General features: G+C 31.0%; 1 protein-coding gene across 1 annotated transcript; it reads right to left on the bottom strand.

The window, feature by feature from the left end:
- Positions 1 to 3057: 3057 nt before the first annotated feature.
- Positions 3058 to 6728, bottom strand: LOC133681698 (endoglucanase 11-like). The gene is made up of 5 exons (XM_062104805.1): positions 6179 to 6728; positions 5874 to 6086; positions 5560 to 5760; positions 4962 to 5216; positions 3058 to 3934 (listed from the first exon to the last, which is right to left on the bottom strand). The coding sequence occupies exons 1-5, from the start codon at positions 6473 to 6475 to the stop codon at positions 3272 to 3274; spliced, it is 1629 nt and encodes a 542-aa protein (XP_061960789.1). The 5' UTR covers positions 6476 to 6728; the 3' UTR covers positions 3058 to 3271.
- Between the last annotated feature and the right edge of the window lie 10709 nt (positions 6729 to 17437).

The raw sequence follows: 17437 nt of genomic DNA, 5'->3' as shown, positions 1-17437 counted from the left end.
TTTCACGATGGAGCCCACTCAAAAAAGGATCATATATTTTAGGTAAGTATTCTTTTTTAGTTAAAAAATTAGGATACATTCTGGTAAAATAAAACTTCCATCGAAGAGAAGCAAATGAAAGGCTTTCATAAAAATTATCGTAGAATCGAGAATGAAGTTTTCATTCTGTACATGCCAGATCATGAATTAGTAACTGCATCCAATCTCCAAAAAAATCCCAATTGTTTCGAACTTTCTCTTTTTTTTTTGGAATGGAATATTTATGGAATCCTCATAAATAGGATCAAACGGATTCGAGCCGTAGCACATGGTTTCAAAAAAGCATATGATTTTCCCGATCTAAATAAAGCAGGTTTTACATTAAATAAAGCAGGTTTTACATGAAGAAGATTTGGCTCAGCATGTTCTAGTATAGGCCCTTGATTCAAACATTGAAGTTATTGTATAAACGTGAAAAATATAGATTACCTACCCCATGCTCCTCTTTTTTCCATTCTATTAAAAGAAACCTATTCGGTTAGAGCCCCCCGAAATATCTAATTTTCGATATGAAAGAAAATTTTTTTCCTCTTCAAGCTTTAACACTAGAGGTTCCCGAAAACCTTGGGCTTGGAGTGAAATCCATAGCAAAAAGGGAGCGAGTAAAAGGAAGAGTAAAGTTATAGATAATTTTGAGAACCTTGGCATAATAGAGTAAATTAGGATCTTAGTTACCTTTTACAGCGTCCGGCTTTGCTTTCTCATTGGTACATTGTTAGGGAATCTTAACCGAAAGATGCATCTAGGGTTTATTTAATTTAACAAGGCTTTATAAAAAGGCCTTCTCGTTTGCTCACTAGCCGATGTCATCTACTTTAGCCTTTCGTTATCATACACTCACTCTCCGTATTGCAAGCTTTCGAAGTCTTGCATTCATTTCTGTCTCATTTTCATTTCAGGTAGAGTGTACTCGGCCCCTATAGGAACCCCCTGATCTGTTGGGGGGGGAATTCCTATTCAAGAGGCTCACTTTGAAGGAGCAATATCTAGCAATTCTTCCGTGAGTGAATGGTCTCATCCAGTCCGCGAGTCAATCCTATCAGCCGATCAGCCTAATACTTAATGACTGAGTTTCCTTTCAAACTCTCAATTGAATAAGAAAAGAAAGCGTAGAAAGAAGCCTCTTCATATTCTTCATAGAGTCGATCTAGAAAGCAACGCCCAATGGAGCTTCGCCTTGTGTAGACCTATCTTTTTTGGTCTCGCTTAGCCGGTCACCGTATGCCTAAGATCCTATTCTGAGATTAGTGGAGAGCCCTTTTCTGATCTGATGATCCTCTTTTTTTTTTCAATTGTGCAGAATCCGAGGTTAAGCTATATGCGTAACACACCTTGCTTTTCGATGATGACATCACCTTTCCAAAAGAGCTTGACTCTGGGCCCGACATGATCGAGAGGATAAGGTCAAAAGTATGGATAGCCCTATAATAATAAATGGCATGCACATTCTTAAAGTGAATTTGGGTACTCTTTTTGAATAAGTCGAGTATGATTTATATATATATAAAAAAGCTTTATTTGACTATGTTGTTCTTGTAAATTAAAGGGTTTTTAATTCATAATCGTTTCTCTAAAATCAATTGGTTATAATCACAATGTACAAATGAGAGATGTTGCATGACATGAAGAAAATGCAACAAATATAAATCATGATCAAACGTAATGAGTAGCTTTGTATTTTGAATAGTTATAAATTGTTTATATTCATGTGTTGTTCATTAAAAATCATTCATCGCAAACAACTTTGTTCAAGTTAAAAAAATATCTAAGTCAAAACATTTTAGAAAATAAAGTTAGAGTAACTTTATTATTGAAATTACTATATAACTAGTGATTTTCAACAAACCATTTCACTCAATAGTTTAAACTATATAGATAAGATTTCAATATATAATTTATATTATTTTATAACACATCCCTTTAAGTGAAAGCTCTTTGAATTTGAAACTTTCACATGCTCACACTATCTTGTGTTATTAATTAGATTTTAATTAGAAGAGAGAATGAAGATGGTGAGATTCGAACTTGTGACCGTTTGGTCATTAAAACTCTAATACTATGTCAAATGATCAATTTAACTCAATAGCTTAAGCTGTTAAGTAAGACTTCATGATATGATTTATATTATTATCTAATAGTAATGATGCACATTTTCCCCAAAAAGAGGGATAAATTTTGTGCCAATATCCAAACCGTTTGGCTAGCACCATGCCATGCCTTTTAGGCTAAGGCCTGAATATTTCTCTGAGTTAGAACATTGCACCAACACAACTCATGTATACACAACTTTTTCATGGTTTTACTTTCTTTATACATAAAAACTTTTATGCAATATTAGCACATAATTTCTAGCTAACAGTTGATAGTGCAAATATGCTTAATATTCTATTCAAATTAAATATTTTTTTCTCGACCAATGATTATTTTTAACCAGCATTTCTTTTTATGGAGGACTGGACTCTACATCCAATGGTGGGAACCAATTAATGCAACTCTCCTAGTCTTAATGTGAGCCAGTATGACCAGAGTCTGTAAATATTTTGAGTCACTAAATATAAAAAAAATAGACAATTTTCTCATACTCTACATTTATATTTTCTCATTATTTTTTAATATATTATTTTTATCGTATACCCCTAACTTAAACATTGAAAAATCCCCGGTAAATATCTCATATATTATTTCTCATTCATTTACTTACTTAAATATTAGATAGCCTCTTGTTTTGTAAAGGATTTCAAGAAAGATGAAGCCTTTAACTAAGCTCAATACAAAAAGCCCACACGTCATGGCAGAGGATACCAACCCATTAAAAGTATGAAGTTTTTTGAATTGATGGGAATTGAAATTGTCTCCAGAATTGAGTGATATTGATTGTTTTTAATATCTCATATACATTTGAAGGTACACGGTCATAATTTTAAAGTTATTTCACAATATTATCCATAATGTATAAAAAAGTTCCAAAATCTTTGGAAGTTGGTCGCTCCCTCCCATCCCTGTCCCATAGCTCCGTCGTTGATAACCAAAACATTGACTTTATACTTAGTGTTATAAACATTTTTTTATAAAAAAAAAATAAATGAAGAGACGACCCAACATGACCTCCTCTCTTTTTCTGTTTTGCCAGGGGTAGTAGCGCGAACAAGGCTTGGACACCTTAGTTCATCCGCCTAGAAAGCACCCTGTAGAAAATCCAATACCATATTCCATAAATTTGCAAGTATCATCCCTAATAGGAAGCTACCAAAGGCTGATTGTGATTATCATGGCTCTTTTGGCCCTCCATTTGTAATAACTTGGCAAAAACTCCAACTAGTGGTGCTGTATTGTATGTGCAGGCCTCAGTCTGCATGTAATTGCTTCTCTGGTCCGTGAAGTTATCCTGACAATCAGGTCCTCCGACCAATGCTCCGACTAAAACATTTGGGTTAGGCTCCTCCCGGCCATACCAATTGTCGTACCCTTGGGTGCACCCAATGAACCCCTTGTTCTCTCTATATGACACAATCGAGGCCCCTCTATGGTGCACTCTTGCGGGGTATTTAGGGCCGTATCCCACTAAATAACTCATGTTCATTGGGTTAGAACCTAGGATGTAATCAACCTGAGATTTAGCAAAACCGAGGATCTCTTCGTGATCCACAGATCCACCATGGCATTTGAGCTTTTGATTCGAGTTTAGAAGGAAATCGGAGTATACAGTGAGAAGGAATGCTGCCGTTGAGACATACTGCATGTTGTTCCATTGCCGGATGTGCAATAGACCACCTGGGGTACGATTCACATTGGTACCGTTGTTTTTGTTAAGGCATGAGCATAGGTAGTGCTCGGCTTTTGATCGGTATTGTTCCAACGTGTCGCCATGTTCCCTGTGCTTTTCTTCCACGAGCAACTGCAGTTACAACACAAAAATAAATGCGGTTTAATTGATGATAAAATGCGCAAGGGTCCATTGAAAATATTGGAAAACAGGGGACTTTAGAGATGAATAAAATTCACAAGAGCCTGAAGTTGTGAAAAGAAAAACGCATGACCCAAGAAGCAAGCCTCTGGGGTCAAATTAAATGAGTTTGCCATTCAATTTGGCCTTAAAAGGGATGGGTAACGCTATTTCTGCCTCAGATGAGCTCATGAATAGCTAAACAAGAGTGATCGTTACCCTCTATGAGAAATTTATTAGGAAATCATTTTCTCAAAAATAAAAATAATAATAATAATAAATCCCACGTAATTATCCAGCACAGTTCCATGAGCACAGAGATTTACTGCAATAAGTGGCACAACAGTATCTGTGGGTCTACTCAATTAAAACAAGCTTGTGCTGCTGTGCCTCATCTAACAGGCTAGCACCCATAAATGAAAGAATTGTGTTCATTCCCACAAACTGTGAAGCAGGGCCTGCCTTAAAGTTTAGACTGGCCTACCCCTTTTGCTCTTCTACACATGGCATCTGATATCCACCTCCTTTCCTCCTCCCTTTTTTGTATCAACGAGATAAATCCATGTGATGCTATGTCATCACATGTTAGGATGCTCTTTCAACTGGTTTTGTGCCGAGTGGCAGTGATTTTGAGACTCAGCATAGAATCACTGCATGGAGGGATTGATTTGAAAATTGCCAGAAATTTAAACACTTGCACATGTTTTTATGCTTCTGGGTAACCTTTTTTCAACTCTAGCAATGACACCCCGGTACCTTAATTAGGGCTCACTCCACCCCTCAACTTTACCGAAAGGTCAGGGGGGGAGGGAAAAAAGAAAAGTAAAAGTGTGATTTCTTAAAGTAAATCGTTGTCTTTTCATCTTTGAAACTGGACATAAGCAAGATCCTATAAAGATTTGAAAATATTCCTTGACCAAATAACCAGTAAACCCAAGATTTGAACTTGAAGCATATGAGAGTGATGGGATGTCTTTACCTTTGCAGCCATAATTTGAAGGCCAGCATACTTCACATCCCAGCTGAATTCTTCCATGGCCCAACCAGTCCCGCCAAAACAATGAGCATTGTTAATGACGTACTCGAGATACTTTTCATTGTCGGTGGCCTTGTACAGCCACAGAGCTCCCCATAGCAGTTCGTCTTTGTATCCACTCACCGACGCATAGTAGCTTTTCACCACCCCCATATTTTCATCATATTTACCTCTATACTTGTCTCCAAACTCAAACAACTACACCGAAGGAAAAAAAAATGTATATATTTATTAGTCAACTAAACCCACTAGAAAGATGTTTAAAAAAACACTTAGGCATTAATTAAAAATCCTTACCGAGGAATCGGTCCGGATCTCAATGTATTTTTTATGGACATATCTTCAACCGCATAATCCTTATTGATTATACTAAGCAAATGTTGTCCACTATATAAAGTGACATTCCTAATACTAAATTTTGGTGCCCTAATTAAGAAACCACTAGAACAAAGAATTGTGTCCAATTGTAAGTTGTTAGCATAACCCCACAGGATCTCAGTTATCTATTGACTAAGATTTGACTTGATTTTATCATTTTTACCTGTTGGGCATGGTGCAAGAGCAGGTGAGAGTAATGAGGGTTTGTTTTCTTGAACACTATTGATGCCGCAGCCATTGCCGCCGCGGTTTCTCCAGCAAGATCTGACCCGGGATTATTCTCGTCGATCCTGTAAGCTTGCCGTGATGTGGTCATGTCCTCCGGCCGTTGCCAGCAGTAGTGGTCGGTGTCACCGTCACCCACCTGTAAAATATTAATTATGGAGTAATTAAGTTTGAAATTGATATTAGTTTTTATGGTTTTGGAAGGAGAAATGTAATACGATCTTGAACTGTAATGGATGCAATGTAACCTACCTCTGCCCATAGCACATTCGGGCTAGTATGTGCCTTGATGAAATAATCAGTTCCCCATTTAATTGCTTCTAATGCGTGTTCCAATTCTCCGGCAACGGCAATCTGATGTTGGAATTCTATTACAGTCCACGAAAGCATTGTCACGGTGAAGGCCATTGGTAGTCCAAATTTAACATGGTCCCCTGCATCATAATATCCTCCGACCAAATCCACCTACACAGAATTAAACAGACAACATCCTTCATTATTTTGAGCAAACTAAAATGTAGAACTCATCGGGACAACGAAATTAAGTTGATACTGACCCCTTGTTCCAAGCCATCAGTGAGTCCAGAATGGTGACGCCATGTTACTCTCTGGTTGTAGGGTAAGCGACCGGAACGTTGTGATTCGAAGTAAAGAAGGCTCTTTTTTAAGGCATCACCGTAGTCAACAGCAAGACCTGTATTCAAGATGGGGAAGATAGAGATCATGAGAACAGCCCAGTGTTTTGCAAATCTGAAGGTGGGTTTTGGAGCTGCTCCATAACATTGGTGCTGCTGCTTTTTCTCCATGGCCATCAACTCTCCCCTGTTTCCCAGCTCCCCTGTCGAGCTTTTCATTCTTTTGAAGCGAGTAGAGGGGGGCTAGGGGCTAGGGAGGGAGAGATGGGAAAAGAGGGATCGCAGTGACTTGGAGTCGTGTCCTCAATCTGTGTAGTGTAGGATTCTGTACGTCTCACATGCATGTGAGTCTCACATGAGATTATAAATTGCTTTCGCTTTCTCTCCTCTCTCTCCCTTCTTAATTTTGTTCTTCGCCTAAGCGTGATTTATGCAACGGTTTTTATTGCTTTCGTTGTGCTCAATGTGGAAATGGGGAGGACTTTGGGAAGACTTTTGATTCTCACGATCTAATGAAAGATTACGACTCGTAAATGCATTTTAAAGTGTTGTTAAAAATATTATTAATATGAATACGCTAAAAACATATATATAACATTTTTTATTCCATCCATACATATATATATAAAAAAAAACAATAAATCCAGCAATAACAAAGTTAACAAAATTTTAATGTACATGGTTTAAACGTATTCCTAATCCGTTATTTCATTTTGACATGTTTGAGAGTGTGGTCGAGGTTATTTTTTAAAGTGTTTTTTACTTGGAAATGCATCAAAATGATGTTTTTTTATTTTTAAAAAATTATTTTTGATATCAATGCATCAAAATATCAAAAAACACTAAAAAAATTATTAATTTAAAAAAAATTAATTTTTTTAAAAATTCTTTTAAAACATAAAAATAAACAAATCTACAAGTTCAAAAAAAAAATCATTGTCTCTTCGAGAGTGGTTATGTCTAACGTTCTGGTGCTATAGAAGTAAAACAATCCGGCTATTATGCATAAATTATAATTAATGTTAAAGAACGCCGTTCCGATTAAGGTACCGAAACTATTGTCTCTATTAGGAGATTTTGCTGACAGTTCCTTTGATCCATCAATTTCTTTATAGCGCTGGAACTATCAGTGCTACTAAAATTATCTGATCAACGGAAGAAGGACGCTCGATGTCCACGTGCTGTCAACGTAGAGGCCTGACGATATTTGAAACGGAGAAAATTGAGCACTGACTGGACTCTGTGTGTGGCGCAGATTTAATTATTTTTTCCTCGGTCCTTTTCCGTGCCGCCATCTTTGATCCGGCACTCCGCCTCGCCGTTCAAATTCCATTTTGTTTCCAGGCCGTCAGGTGAAAAATCTCCGGTACGCTTTGACGATTGGCTGTCGTTAATTTATGATGACACCATCATCAACTAGTTTGGCGGTAGGCCAGCAGGTGAAAAATCAACAAAACCTTTGGGGCAGTCTTGATTACCCTAATCAATCCAAGGTTGGTGGTTATGAAGAGTATCATGTCATAATCATCTTCTCGTGTTTAGTAAAAAGCAATTGACATAATTATTGCCAAAGCAACGCCAAGCCATCATTATACAGGATTTAAAGTGGTCGCCCATGAAATTATTTAGAGATTGTTTAGGATTTTGGCAATGCTTTTAATGTTTTTTTATTTTAAAAAAATTTATTCTTACTCCAGGATATCAAAATAATTTTAAAATAAAAAAAATCAGAATTTTTTAAAACCCCGGTTAAAAAACATGGCCAAACACACCCTAAAAGAAAGCATGTTTTATTTTTTAGTTTTCGTATGAAGCAAACAACCAAGCTAGAGGTTGCTTGCGCTAGGTAGTTCCAGGGAGTTAGGTTCTGCCATCGTTTTTTGTTTTTCAAGAAAAGTTTGCTCTTTTACACTATAATTATAATGGATTTTAAATTTATAAAGTAATTAATAAGATTTGCGATACATTAAATACGAGTAATTGTTAATTATACTTTATCGTTACTAATTATCACAATTATGGTAAAATTAGTTAAATTGAAAACGATAAGATTATTTTTTGATGATTTGATAAATGAGTACCCTTCAACGTTACAAATTCTATGGTATTGTTTTCTTTTTTAATGTAATAATATTTATTGAAATGTAATTGCTTTATATCTTTCATAGAAGTACTTAATTGATTCAAAATAAAATAAATAAAAGTTATTTATAATTTGGAGACACTGTAATTATAAATTTTATAATGATTTCTTGAACAACTTTAATATCTTAAATTTTTTTAAATGATTATTATAAACTTATTTAATACTTTATTTTTGTTTTTGTTTTTCTTATGATACTATTTTTCATATTCTTTTTTCTTTTTCAATCCAATACACAATCTCATATTTCCTATATAACGTATATATTATAGTTATACATGCATCTTTCTTGTATAACTTTATATTTATTTATTTTCATAAACCATTAATTTTTTTTTATAGCACAGGTAAATGACATGTTTTTTCTCTTTACTCTCATTTATTATTTAAAAAATATGAATTTTTTCATTTAATAACTTGTTATTTCTTTAAGGATTGAGTCCAACTTCGTTGATTTGAATACTACATGTTGACCAATTATTCGTTAAATCATCAAAATATAACACAAATTTTTTAAAAGGATATCAGAAAAAAAGAAGAAACATATTTTGTAATTAAAGAGAAAAAATGATTAATTTGTGCACTTATTGAAACAAAATAATTGTACATATTGAATGACTTGATTGCTTTAAAATTAACAAACATCATATCAATTAAAAAATAGAATGAGATTAGTTGAGTTTTATTCATATTAATGAAAGATATTTCTACATGATACATATCAACCCTTAGATAAGTTAATAATTGAATAGGCTCAAATCTAGAAGCTAAAAATTAGCTAATTAATTGATAATCATATATAACTAATATATTAAACTCTCCCCCATCAACTAGTCAAGTTGATGCATTAATATTACACATGCTTTGTCATTATATCATCTTAGTTTATTTGCCCTCTTAGTATAAAGGATCAACATTGTGTTGTAATAAAAAAACATTATTAAGTTTTTTAAACCATGTCAAAGTTCAATTAAGAAAATTTTGAGCAAAGTAAGCTCTATAATCACATGATAAAAGGCACAAAACTTTGCTTCCACATTAGACAATGATACCATATTCTGTTTTTCCACTCCTTTATGTTACTAAGTTACCTCCAACAAATAAAATATACCTTCAGATAGGTTTCTATCCAATTTAAATTCAACAAAATTATAATCAGGATATTTCATAATATTTAAGTGGTCATGTCAAAGACATGTATCACCTTTACCTAGAGAGAGTTCCAGGTAAGCCAAAACATCATTTATTAAATCCATGTGTTAGTTACTCGAATTATGCATGAATTGTCTCACAACACTAACTACATATAATTTGTCAAGTTTGGTATGAACAAGATAGATTAACTTTCCTACTAAACTTTGATGTCTTTTTTTATTAATTGGAACCTAGTTATGGTAGATAACAAGACCATAATTCATCTTAATATGAGTATTTACAAGTTCATATGGAAAGATACTATTTGGTCAGAAGATCTAATATGTATTTATATAGAAAGAGAAAACATCATTGCTTGGATCAAGATATTTCAATGCCAATAAGTATTTTAGAATTTCCAAGTCTTTTATTTCAAATTCCCTACCCAAATAGTTTTGAAGTTTTTGTATCTTACTTATTTCACTACCTTTAATAATCATGCCATTAACTTAAACAACATACAATATAATATTATTATTTTCATTTATAAAACAAAGTGTGATTTTCCAAGTCTTGCTTAAATCCATATTTTTTTATTGAATGGCTCGACCTACCAAACCAAGCCTTCAAAGATTGCTTCAGTCTATCTAATGTCCTTTTTAGCTTGCATAGTTTACCTCTTTTTTAGTATAAATCCTAGATGAGAGTCCAAATACACCTCTCTTAGTAGGTTTAGATCATAATAAAAAGGTACTTTTCACAATAAGTTGTCATAATGATCAATCTAGGTTAATAGTAAAAGAGAGTGTGCCTCGAATAGTGTTCATCTTAGTCATGGGAACAAAGATCTCTTGATAGTTAATCCTACAAGTCTGAGTGTAACCTTTAGCAACCAGTTTATCCTTGTACCTATCAAACACCCCATCTTATTTATACTCCAACGCAAACACCTAGTTACACCTCGCTACCTTCTTTTCTCAAGGTAACTTAAGTATATCGTGAGAGTTTATTGAAAATAACTTGGAATAGAATTAAATGATAACCAGAAGTAAAACATAAGTGAGGCTTAGACAAATGATAAGAGATAAAATCAGATATGAGATAAACAATATTAAAATATTATTTGGACAAACTCAAATATATTAAGCTCTTTATGATCATGAATGCGATATCTCCTATGTTGATCATTGACTTGTAAATTTAAGTCGATGTACTTTAAAGATACATGATATATATCTATAGAAAAATGAACACTTACCATAGATTCAATTTTAGAAGAGTCATTTTATAGCATAATAATATCATCAAAAGAAGTAATGGAGTTAGAAGGATTAGATGTGAAGGCTCGAGAATTGCAATTTTGTTATTTTTTGTATAACCTTTTTATAACAATCTGATAAGGATTTCATTCTTACTTTCTTTGGTTTTCATATACAACTTCTTATATAAGATTAGAAAAGATCTCACCTTAACCCAAAGTAGTTGAACCTTTCTACTTACCTAGATCCATTATCTCCTATCCACCAACCATGAAGGCTCTTTTTTTTTGCTGCCTATTGATATATCCCTATAAAAATAAGACATTTGTTCACAAAAATGAACATATAGTATTTTCTTATAAAATGATGAAAACATTTATATATGTTTTAAAAATTAGAATAGCTAAAAAAACCAAACTAAAAAGCACAAAGGTCAAACTTATACCTATAAATATATTGAATATGGATATAAACCACATAATTAAAAATATTATAATAAAGATTAAGAGTAAAAGGAACAACAATCATTATAGTATAAGCCTATAAAAATTTAAAAACATGTATAGTAAAACATAATGTTTGAGCTACCTCTAGAATATGTTGATCCTTAAGTTCTTTTATACTATTCTGTTATGATGTGGAGGCATATATTATTTAGTAGAGGATGTTATGAGCCTTGAAGAAATTAGCAAGAGACTGATTTACAAATTCATGACCATTGTTGAACTGAAAAACATGAAGTTCACGATGAAATTATATGATAATCATTTTATAAAAGTAAGGAATAACATGGATAACATAAATCTTAGAGTTTAGAAAATACAATTAAATTACCTTAGTACAATCATTAATGAAATAAATAAAATATTTATGACCTAAAGTAAAAAAGAATAGAAAAAAGACCTCTCACATCATTATAAATGTATGAAAAGGGATTTAGACTTTTATTGAAACTGAATTTAAAATAAACATGATGATTTTTAGCATAAATGGTTCACATCTTAAGTTAGAAATATAAATACCATAAAACAATTTAAGAAAATAATATTATATGTAAGAAAATGAAGGATGACTAAGACTACAATGTTAAAATAAAAAATTATCCCAATCAAACTTTTATTTCTCTACTTAAAGATATTGGTTGGACTCATAATGTAATACCTCAATTCTTTTCAAGTAGTAAAGATCTATTTTCTCCTTACTAGTTCCAATCATCATCTTCATGAGATTATATTGGAATACATAATGAATAAAATAAAAGATTATCAAATAGTTAAGATGTTTGGTAAGTTGATTAATAGAGGGAAGATGATTAGAAATAATAGGATTAAGTGAAACATAAAACATGAAGAGTATATGATGGATTTAGACATTTTTTGCTTTAGTAATCAACATGAAATCGTTATTAGCAGCTTGAATAAACTTGACAGACACAGATTTCAATGAATAAAATAAGAAATAAATACTAGTAATATAATTAATAGCCCCTAAATTAATAGCCCAATTGTTATTAATAAAAGAAAAAAAAGTTAAACCAAAATTATCTCATTGAAAAGACTCTTCGATATATAGAAAGTAGAGGATTGCTATATGCCGACAACAATAATCTATGAGGAGTTTTTATTTTTTTCTCTCGGCTTGTTTAAGCTTGAAGCACTATAGACAGTTATGCTTTTTCTTGCAATTATCTATCATGCAGGGAGATATATCCCATATTTCCCTATTGCCTCTGCCTCTTTTGTCCCGAGACAATAATCATAACATATGAATCTACATATACGATCTTTAATGGTATGTTTGAATAAGAAAGTGTTTTTCTTTACTATCTAACCATTGTTGTTAGCATCTAATATCATGAATTTTTCATCAATTGAGGAAGTTAAGTCATTCAGTATGCATGATTATTATCTAAAAATTTAAGAAATGTGTTTCTTTTCTTTTTTTTCTTCTTTCTTGTATCTTTTCCAGATTTCACATTTTATTTTCTAATGAATTAAGGAATGACTTATTGATACATGTAACTCAAACTAACATGGTTAGATGGAATGTAACATTCCTTAACGAAATAATAAGTTTAGTGGTCAAATCTGAAAAAACAAATTGTATTGGGGTAGATGCCATGAAAAATAAAAGAATTCATTGGAAAATATGTTATTTATCCTTTGTATCACCATAAACTTTTTTTTTTTCCTCAAACAATATTACAGAGTAACTTTTGGTTATTATCTTAAAATAAAAGATAAAAGACAATAAAAACAAACATATATTTAGTTGAAGAGATAGAGACGAAGACATAAAATAAATATGTTGGGATAGTTTTTAAGTGAGATGTTATACTTTTTAAAAAAAAAGGAAAAGAAGATATGTCTCATGTGTTTCCTTATTATTTCTGTCTCTTCCATCCCAAAACAATAATCAATTACTATATTGAAGAATATTTGATTTTAAACATGCATTGAAACACAAAAGAAAAATGATTTTTTATTTATATAAATTACAAATCATGTCTTCCAATTTTTATAGCTTATTTAATAGGCAATAAAAACAATAATGCATAGTTCAATAATCCATCCACAACTTCAAAAAAAAAAAACTTCTATTGTTTTTATAACACTATCTAATTAATAAAAATAACAGGCTTTGAATGTTTTGTTCTTTAAAATTATTAATGTTATATATCAGTATATATAATTCATGACCGTAAAGTCATTAAAATAACAATGTTTGAAAACTCAATGTGATTTGTTCTAATCACGTGCCTAAAAACCAGTACTAATGATGTTTGAAAATTCACATTCACGTGCCTAAAAAGCAGTACAAATAGCAAAGGCAGCTTCAAACTCAAACCGGTCAAGTTTCAAGACAGAGGGAGAGGATTAATCTGAGGGTTCCGCTTAATTAGGACCTCCTTTGTTTGACTAGAAAGTACATGCACTCTCTGCCTAATTTCGTGATTAATGCGCGCCATGTGCAAAACACGATAAACGCCTCCTCCAAGTTGACGTGATTTCTAAACCCGCAAGGGAGCAGGGACCTCACCTGTACCGTACTGCGGGTAGAAATGAGATTCTCGTTAACAAGTTCACAGCTCGCCAGGAGAGAATTTATGGATTTGGTGACAGATAGTGACATCTATTCATCATGTGTTTTTAAAAAAAATAAAAAAATTAACTGCTTAAAGTTTTTAACTCGTTTCCGGCAAGAAATAATTGTCTTTTTTTTTTGGACCTAAGATTTCATGTTGTTGTTTGTGTTTATGTCTGCTTGGAACGTGATGTGATGTAAATTGTATTTTTAAAAATTTTAATTTTTTAATTTTATTAAATTTGTTATATTTTTATATTGTTTTGATGTGTTAGTGTCAAAAATAATTTTTAAAAAATAAAAAATATATTATTTTAATATATTTTTATATAAAAAGTACTTTGAACCGGTATCACAATTCCAAGTAAAAATTTGTTTGGTGGAATTGTAGTGTAAACATTTTTTTTAGAATATATCAAAAGTGATTTTTTTATTTTTAATACTATTATATTTTAACAATAAAAAATTAAAAAAATCAATTTAATATTTTCCATCAAAGAGAAAGAAATTAGGGGCAGCTCCGTTTTGAAACCAATCAAGAGATTTTTCTAGAATGAAATCTGTTATGCTTTGACTGGGATGCTATGTTGCTCTTTTTTCTTTTTTCAGACAGGACCTCATCATTGTAAAATTAAGAGGTTAATATGAACTTTTTATAATTAGATATTTTTTAAATTAAAATTCTTAATTAAAATGATTTTAATTAGTGATCTTCCTCCAATGAAAAATAATGAAATTAATGGATATTTAGCTATAAATATAACTTTTCTTCGTTATATAATTATAATCCAAAAACTATAACTACTAAGACTCAAATCTTGTTTTAATGAAAAAAATACACATCCACTAAGCTAGTCTGCATTCATCTCTTGAATATTAATAACAACATTATATTATTATTATAGAATAAATTGAGAAATGCTTTTCGATTTCATCCCTATTATTTTTTAATTTTTTAATAATCTATAAATTACAAATGTTTTTTAATTTCATTCTTTATAATTTATTAATCATTCAAATTTGATAATTATTCTTTTAATTTTCCTAGATTTGTTTTTATCTTGAAATTCTTCCTCAACTATTTTTCTCTTAAATTTTCTCTTTATTTTTTTGTTGCTTTTGTAAGTTCTTTTTATTATTATTGTTTCGATGATTTTATCATTCAAAACTAAATTGGTTGACAGTTAAACTTCATGATTGAACTTTGATCCATGATTCAACGAGTTGCAAGTTTTTAAAATTAGACTAGGTTTAGAAGGTTCGCATGGGGTTTTTTAGTTTTTTTCTTTTTTTTAAGTTGATGCTTTATTTTTCTTTTTCTTTTTTTGAATTTTTAGTTTTTGTGATTTTTTTATTAGGTTAACATTGGGTTGTTTGGTAATTTAAATAGATTCATATATGATTTTTTTTTGTTATTTTCATTTTTTTTTATTTATCAGTTTATTTATTGTTTTTTGTATTAGTTAGATTGTTACTAGAACCAATGACTCAAAACTTGTAATTTTTTTACCCTATCGCTTTTTTTATATAAAAACAATGTATTGCCCTATAAGCACACAACATATCTAGTATAAACTAAAAGAAATGGTGCTTTTATTATGCACCACCTCACAAAACACTATTTATTTTGGTAGTTTTTTTTAGCTTGCTTTTTTTTTTTTCTAATTCTGTATTTATTTCTCTAATTCCATACTTCAATATTTAGTTTATTGGAAATTGAGTTTCATAATTTATTATAATTTATTTTATGTATGGTTAACTCAATCTTATAACACGTATCATGGGTTTGGCGGGCTAACTTTGTAAACACGAATATTTTTTAATTGGTATTTTTTTTTTAATTTCACCTTTCAACTTTGATTCGAATGAGAATTATGCTTCATGATTTATTTTTATTTGCTTAGTGTGAGGTTATTTTAGTTTTATAACTTGACCCGCAAATTTAGCGGGTTAACCTGGTTAACTTGAGGTTTCTTTTGTCTTTTTTAATTGATATTTTCTCAATTTTATCATTCAACATGAAGTTGATTATGAATTAGGTTTCATAATTTATTTTGATTTGCTTTTTATGAGGTTTTTTCGGTCTTATAACTTAGGTTATATATTTTGCGGGTTAACTCAGATAGACTTAGATCATTTTATTGTGTCCTGTTTTTTTATTGTGTTTTTTTTTTAAAAAAACTTTTGGTTTTAAACAATAAGTTTATTGAAAATTGAGTTTCAATCTTTTTTTACTTGTTTTCTACAGAGTTATTACAATCTTGTGACCTTGGTCACAAGTTCAACATGTGTTACAAGTTGATTAAAGTTATTTTTTTGTTTTTTATGAGGTTATCTTGATCTCATCACGTAGATCACGGGTTTTGCAGGTCAACTTATATCAAATTTTATTATTTTTTAATTATTACTTTTTAAAATTTTATTATCCAACACTAGGTTTTCGGGTGGCGGGGGGTTATCATAGTTTTATAATTCAGGTTGGGAATTTAACAGGTTAATCCGAGTTAACCCGGATTAATTCAATATGTTATCGTTTTAATATAAAAAATACTATCTTGAATTTTTATGAATTAAATTGTATTTTTACCGGTTATTGAAGTTGCCCTTAAATCTATTAAATCAATCAAGTTATATTAAACTAAACTCCACACAATATAATTTTTTTCATTAAAAAAAATTAGTAATAGCAAGATATATTTTTATATATATTAAAAAAAAAATCTACAGCGTAGTGCGCGCCATCGATTTAGCGTACGCTATTTAGCGATGCAATTGTTTTTAAATTAGAAGGTACTGATATCTTTATCAAAAATCGTCCCCATGTCACTCTGATACGAAATTGTCGGTGCTGGCTCCACGTGTAAGACATTGAACCGTACGACTATCCCGGTTCCGCTCCTCTATGTCAGCTAACTGGCTCTTCAAAAATAAAACCAGCTGTGGCTAGTCAACTTCAAGCACCGACTAGCAAGTGGACCTCCCTTGCTACCTGGCCGACATTTCGGTAAATTTCCATGGAAATATTTCCCTCTCGAATCTACAACATATTTCAAAATTCAAATGTTTCCAGTTGAATTGTCCTCCACGTTCGTGACTTTTTGAGTACCTTTTGCTATTGAAGATGATGTCTTTTAATTAGTTCTGAGGTTTTTTTAAATTAAAATGATTTGAAAATATAAAAAATAATTAATGTAAAATAAATAAAAAAATTTCTATTTTTTTTAATATTTTTAAAACAAAAAAACAAACCTATGAATTATCTCCATCAACTCTTCGAGGTCATGATCACTGCTCAAAACGAGATATATATATTTGTCTCGTCAATTAAAATCCTATATATGTATTAAAATAGCCAAAAATGTTGAAAAAGATTATTTAAAGATTTATTATTTCATCAAATAAACTTTTTTCAATGGATTTTCTCAAAAAAAAAAGTAAAAATTATTAATGTTGAATATATTCAAAATATAAATAGATTGTTAAAATGATTTTTTTGCATTTAAATGCATATAAAAAAATTATATTTATACTATTCAAAAAATTATATCAACAGCTATTTTA

The sequence above is a fragment of the Populus nigra genome, chromosome 2 (genome assembly GCF_951802175.1).
Source record: "Populus nigra chromosome 2, ddPopNigr1.1, whole genome shotgun sequence".
Lineage (NCBI taxonomy): Eukaryota > Viridiplantae > Streptophyta > Magnoliopsida > Malpighiales > Salicaceae > Populus > Populus nigra.
Note: the sequence above shows the minus strand (reverse complement) of the source record. Positions and strands in the feature narration are given on the sequence as shown.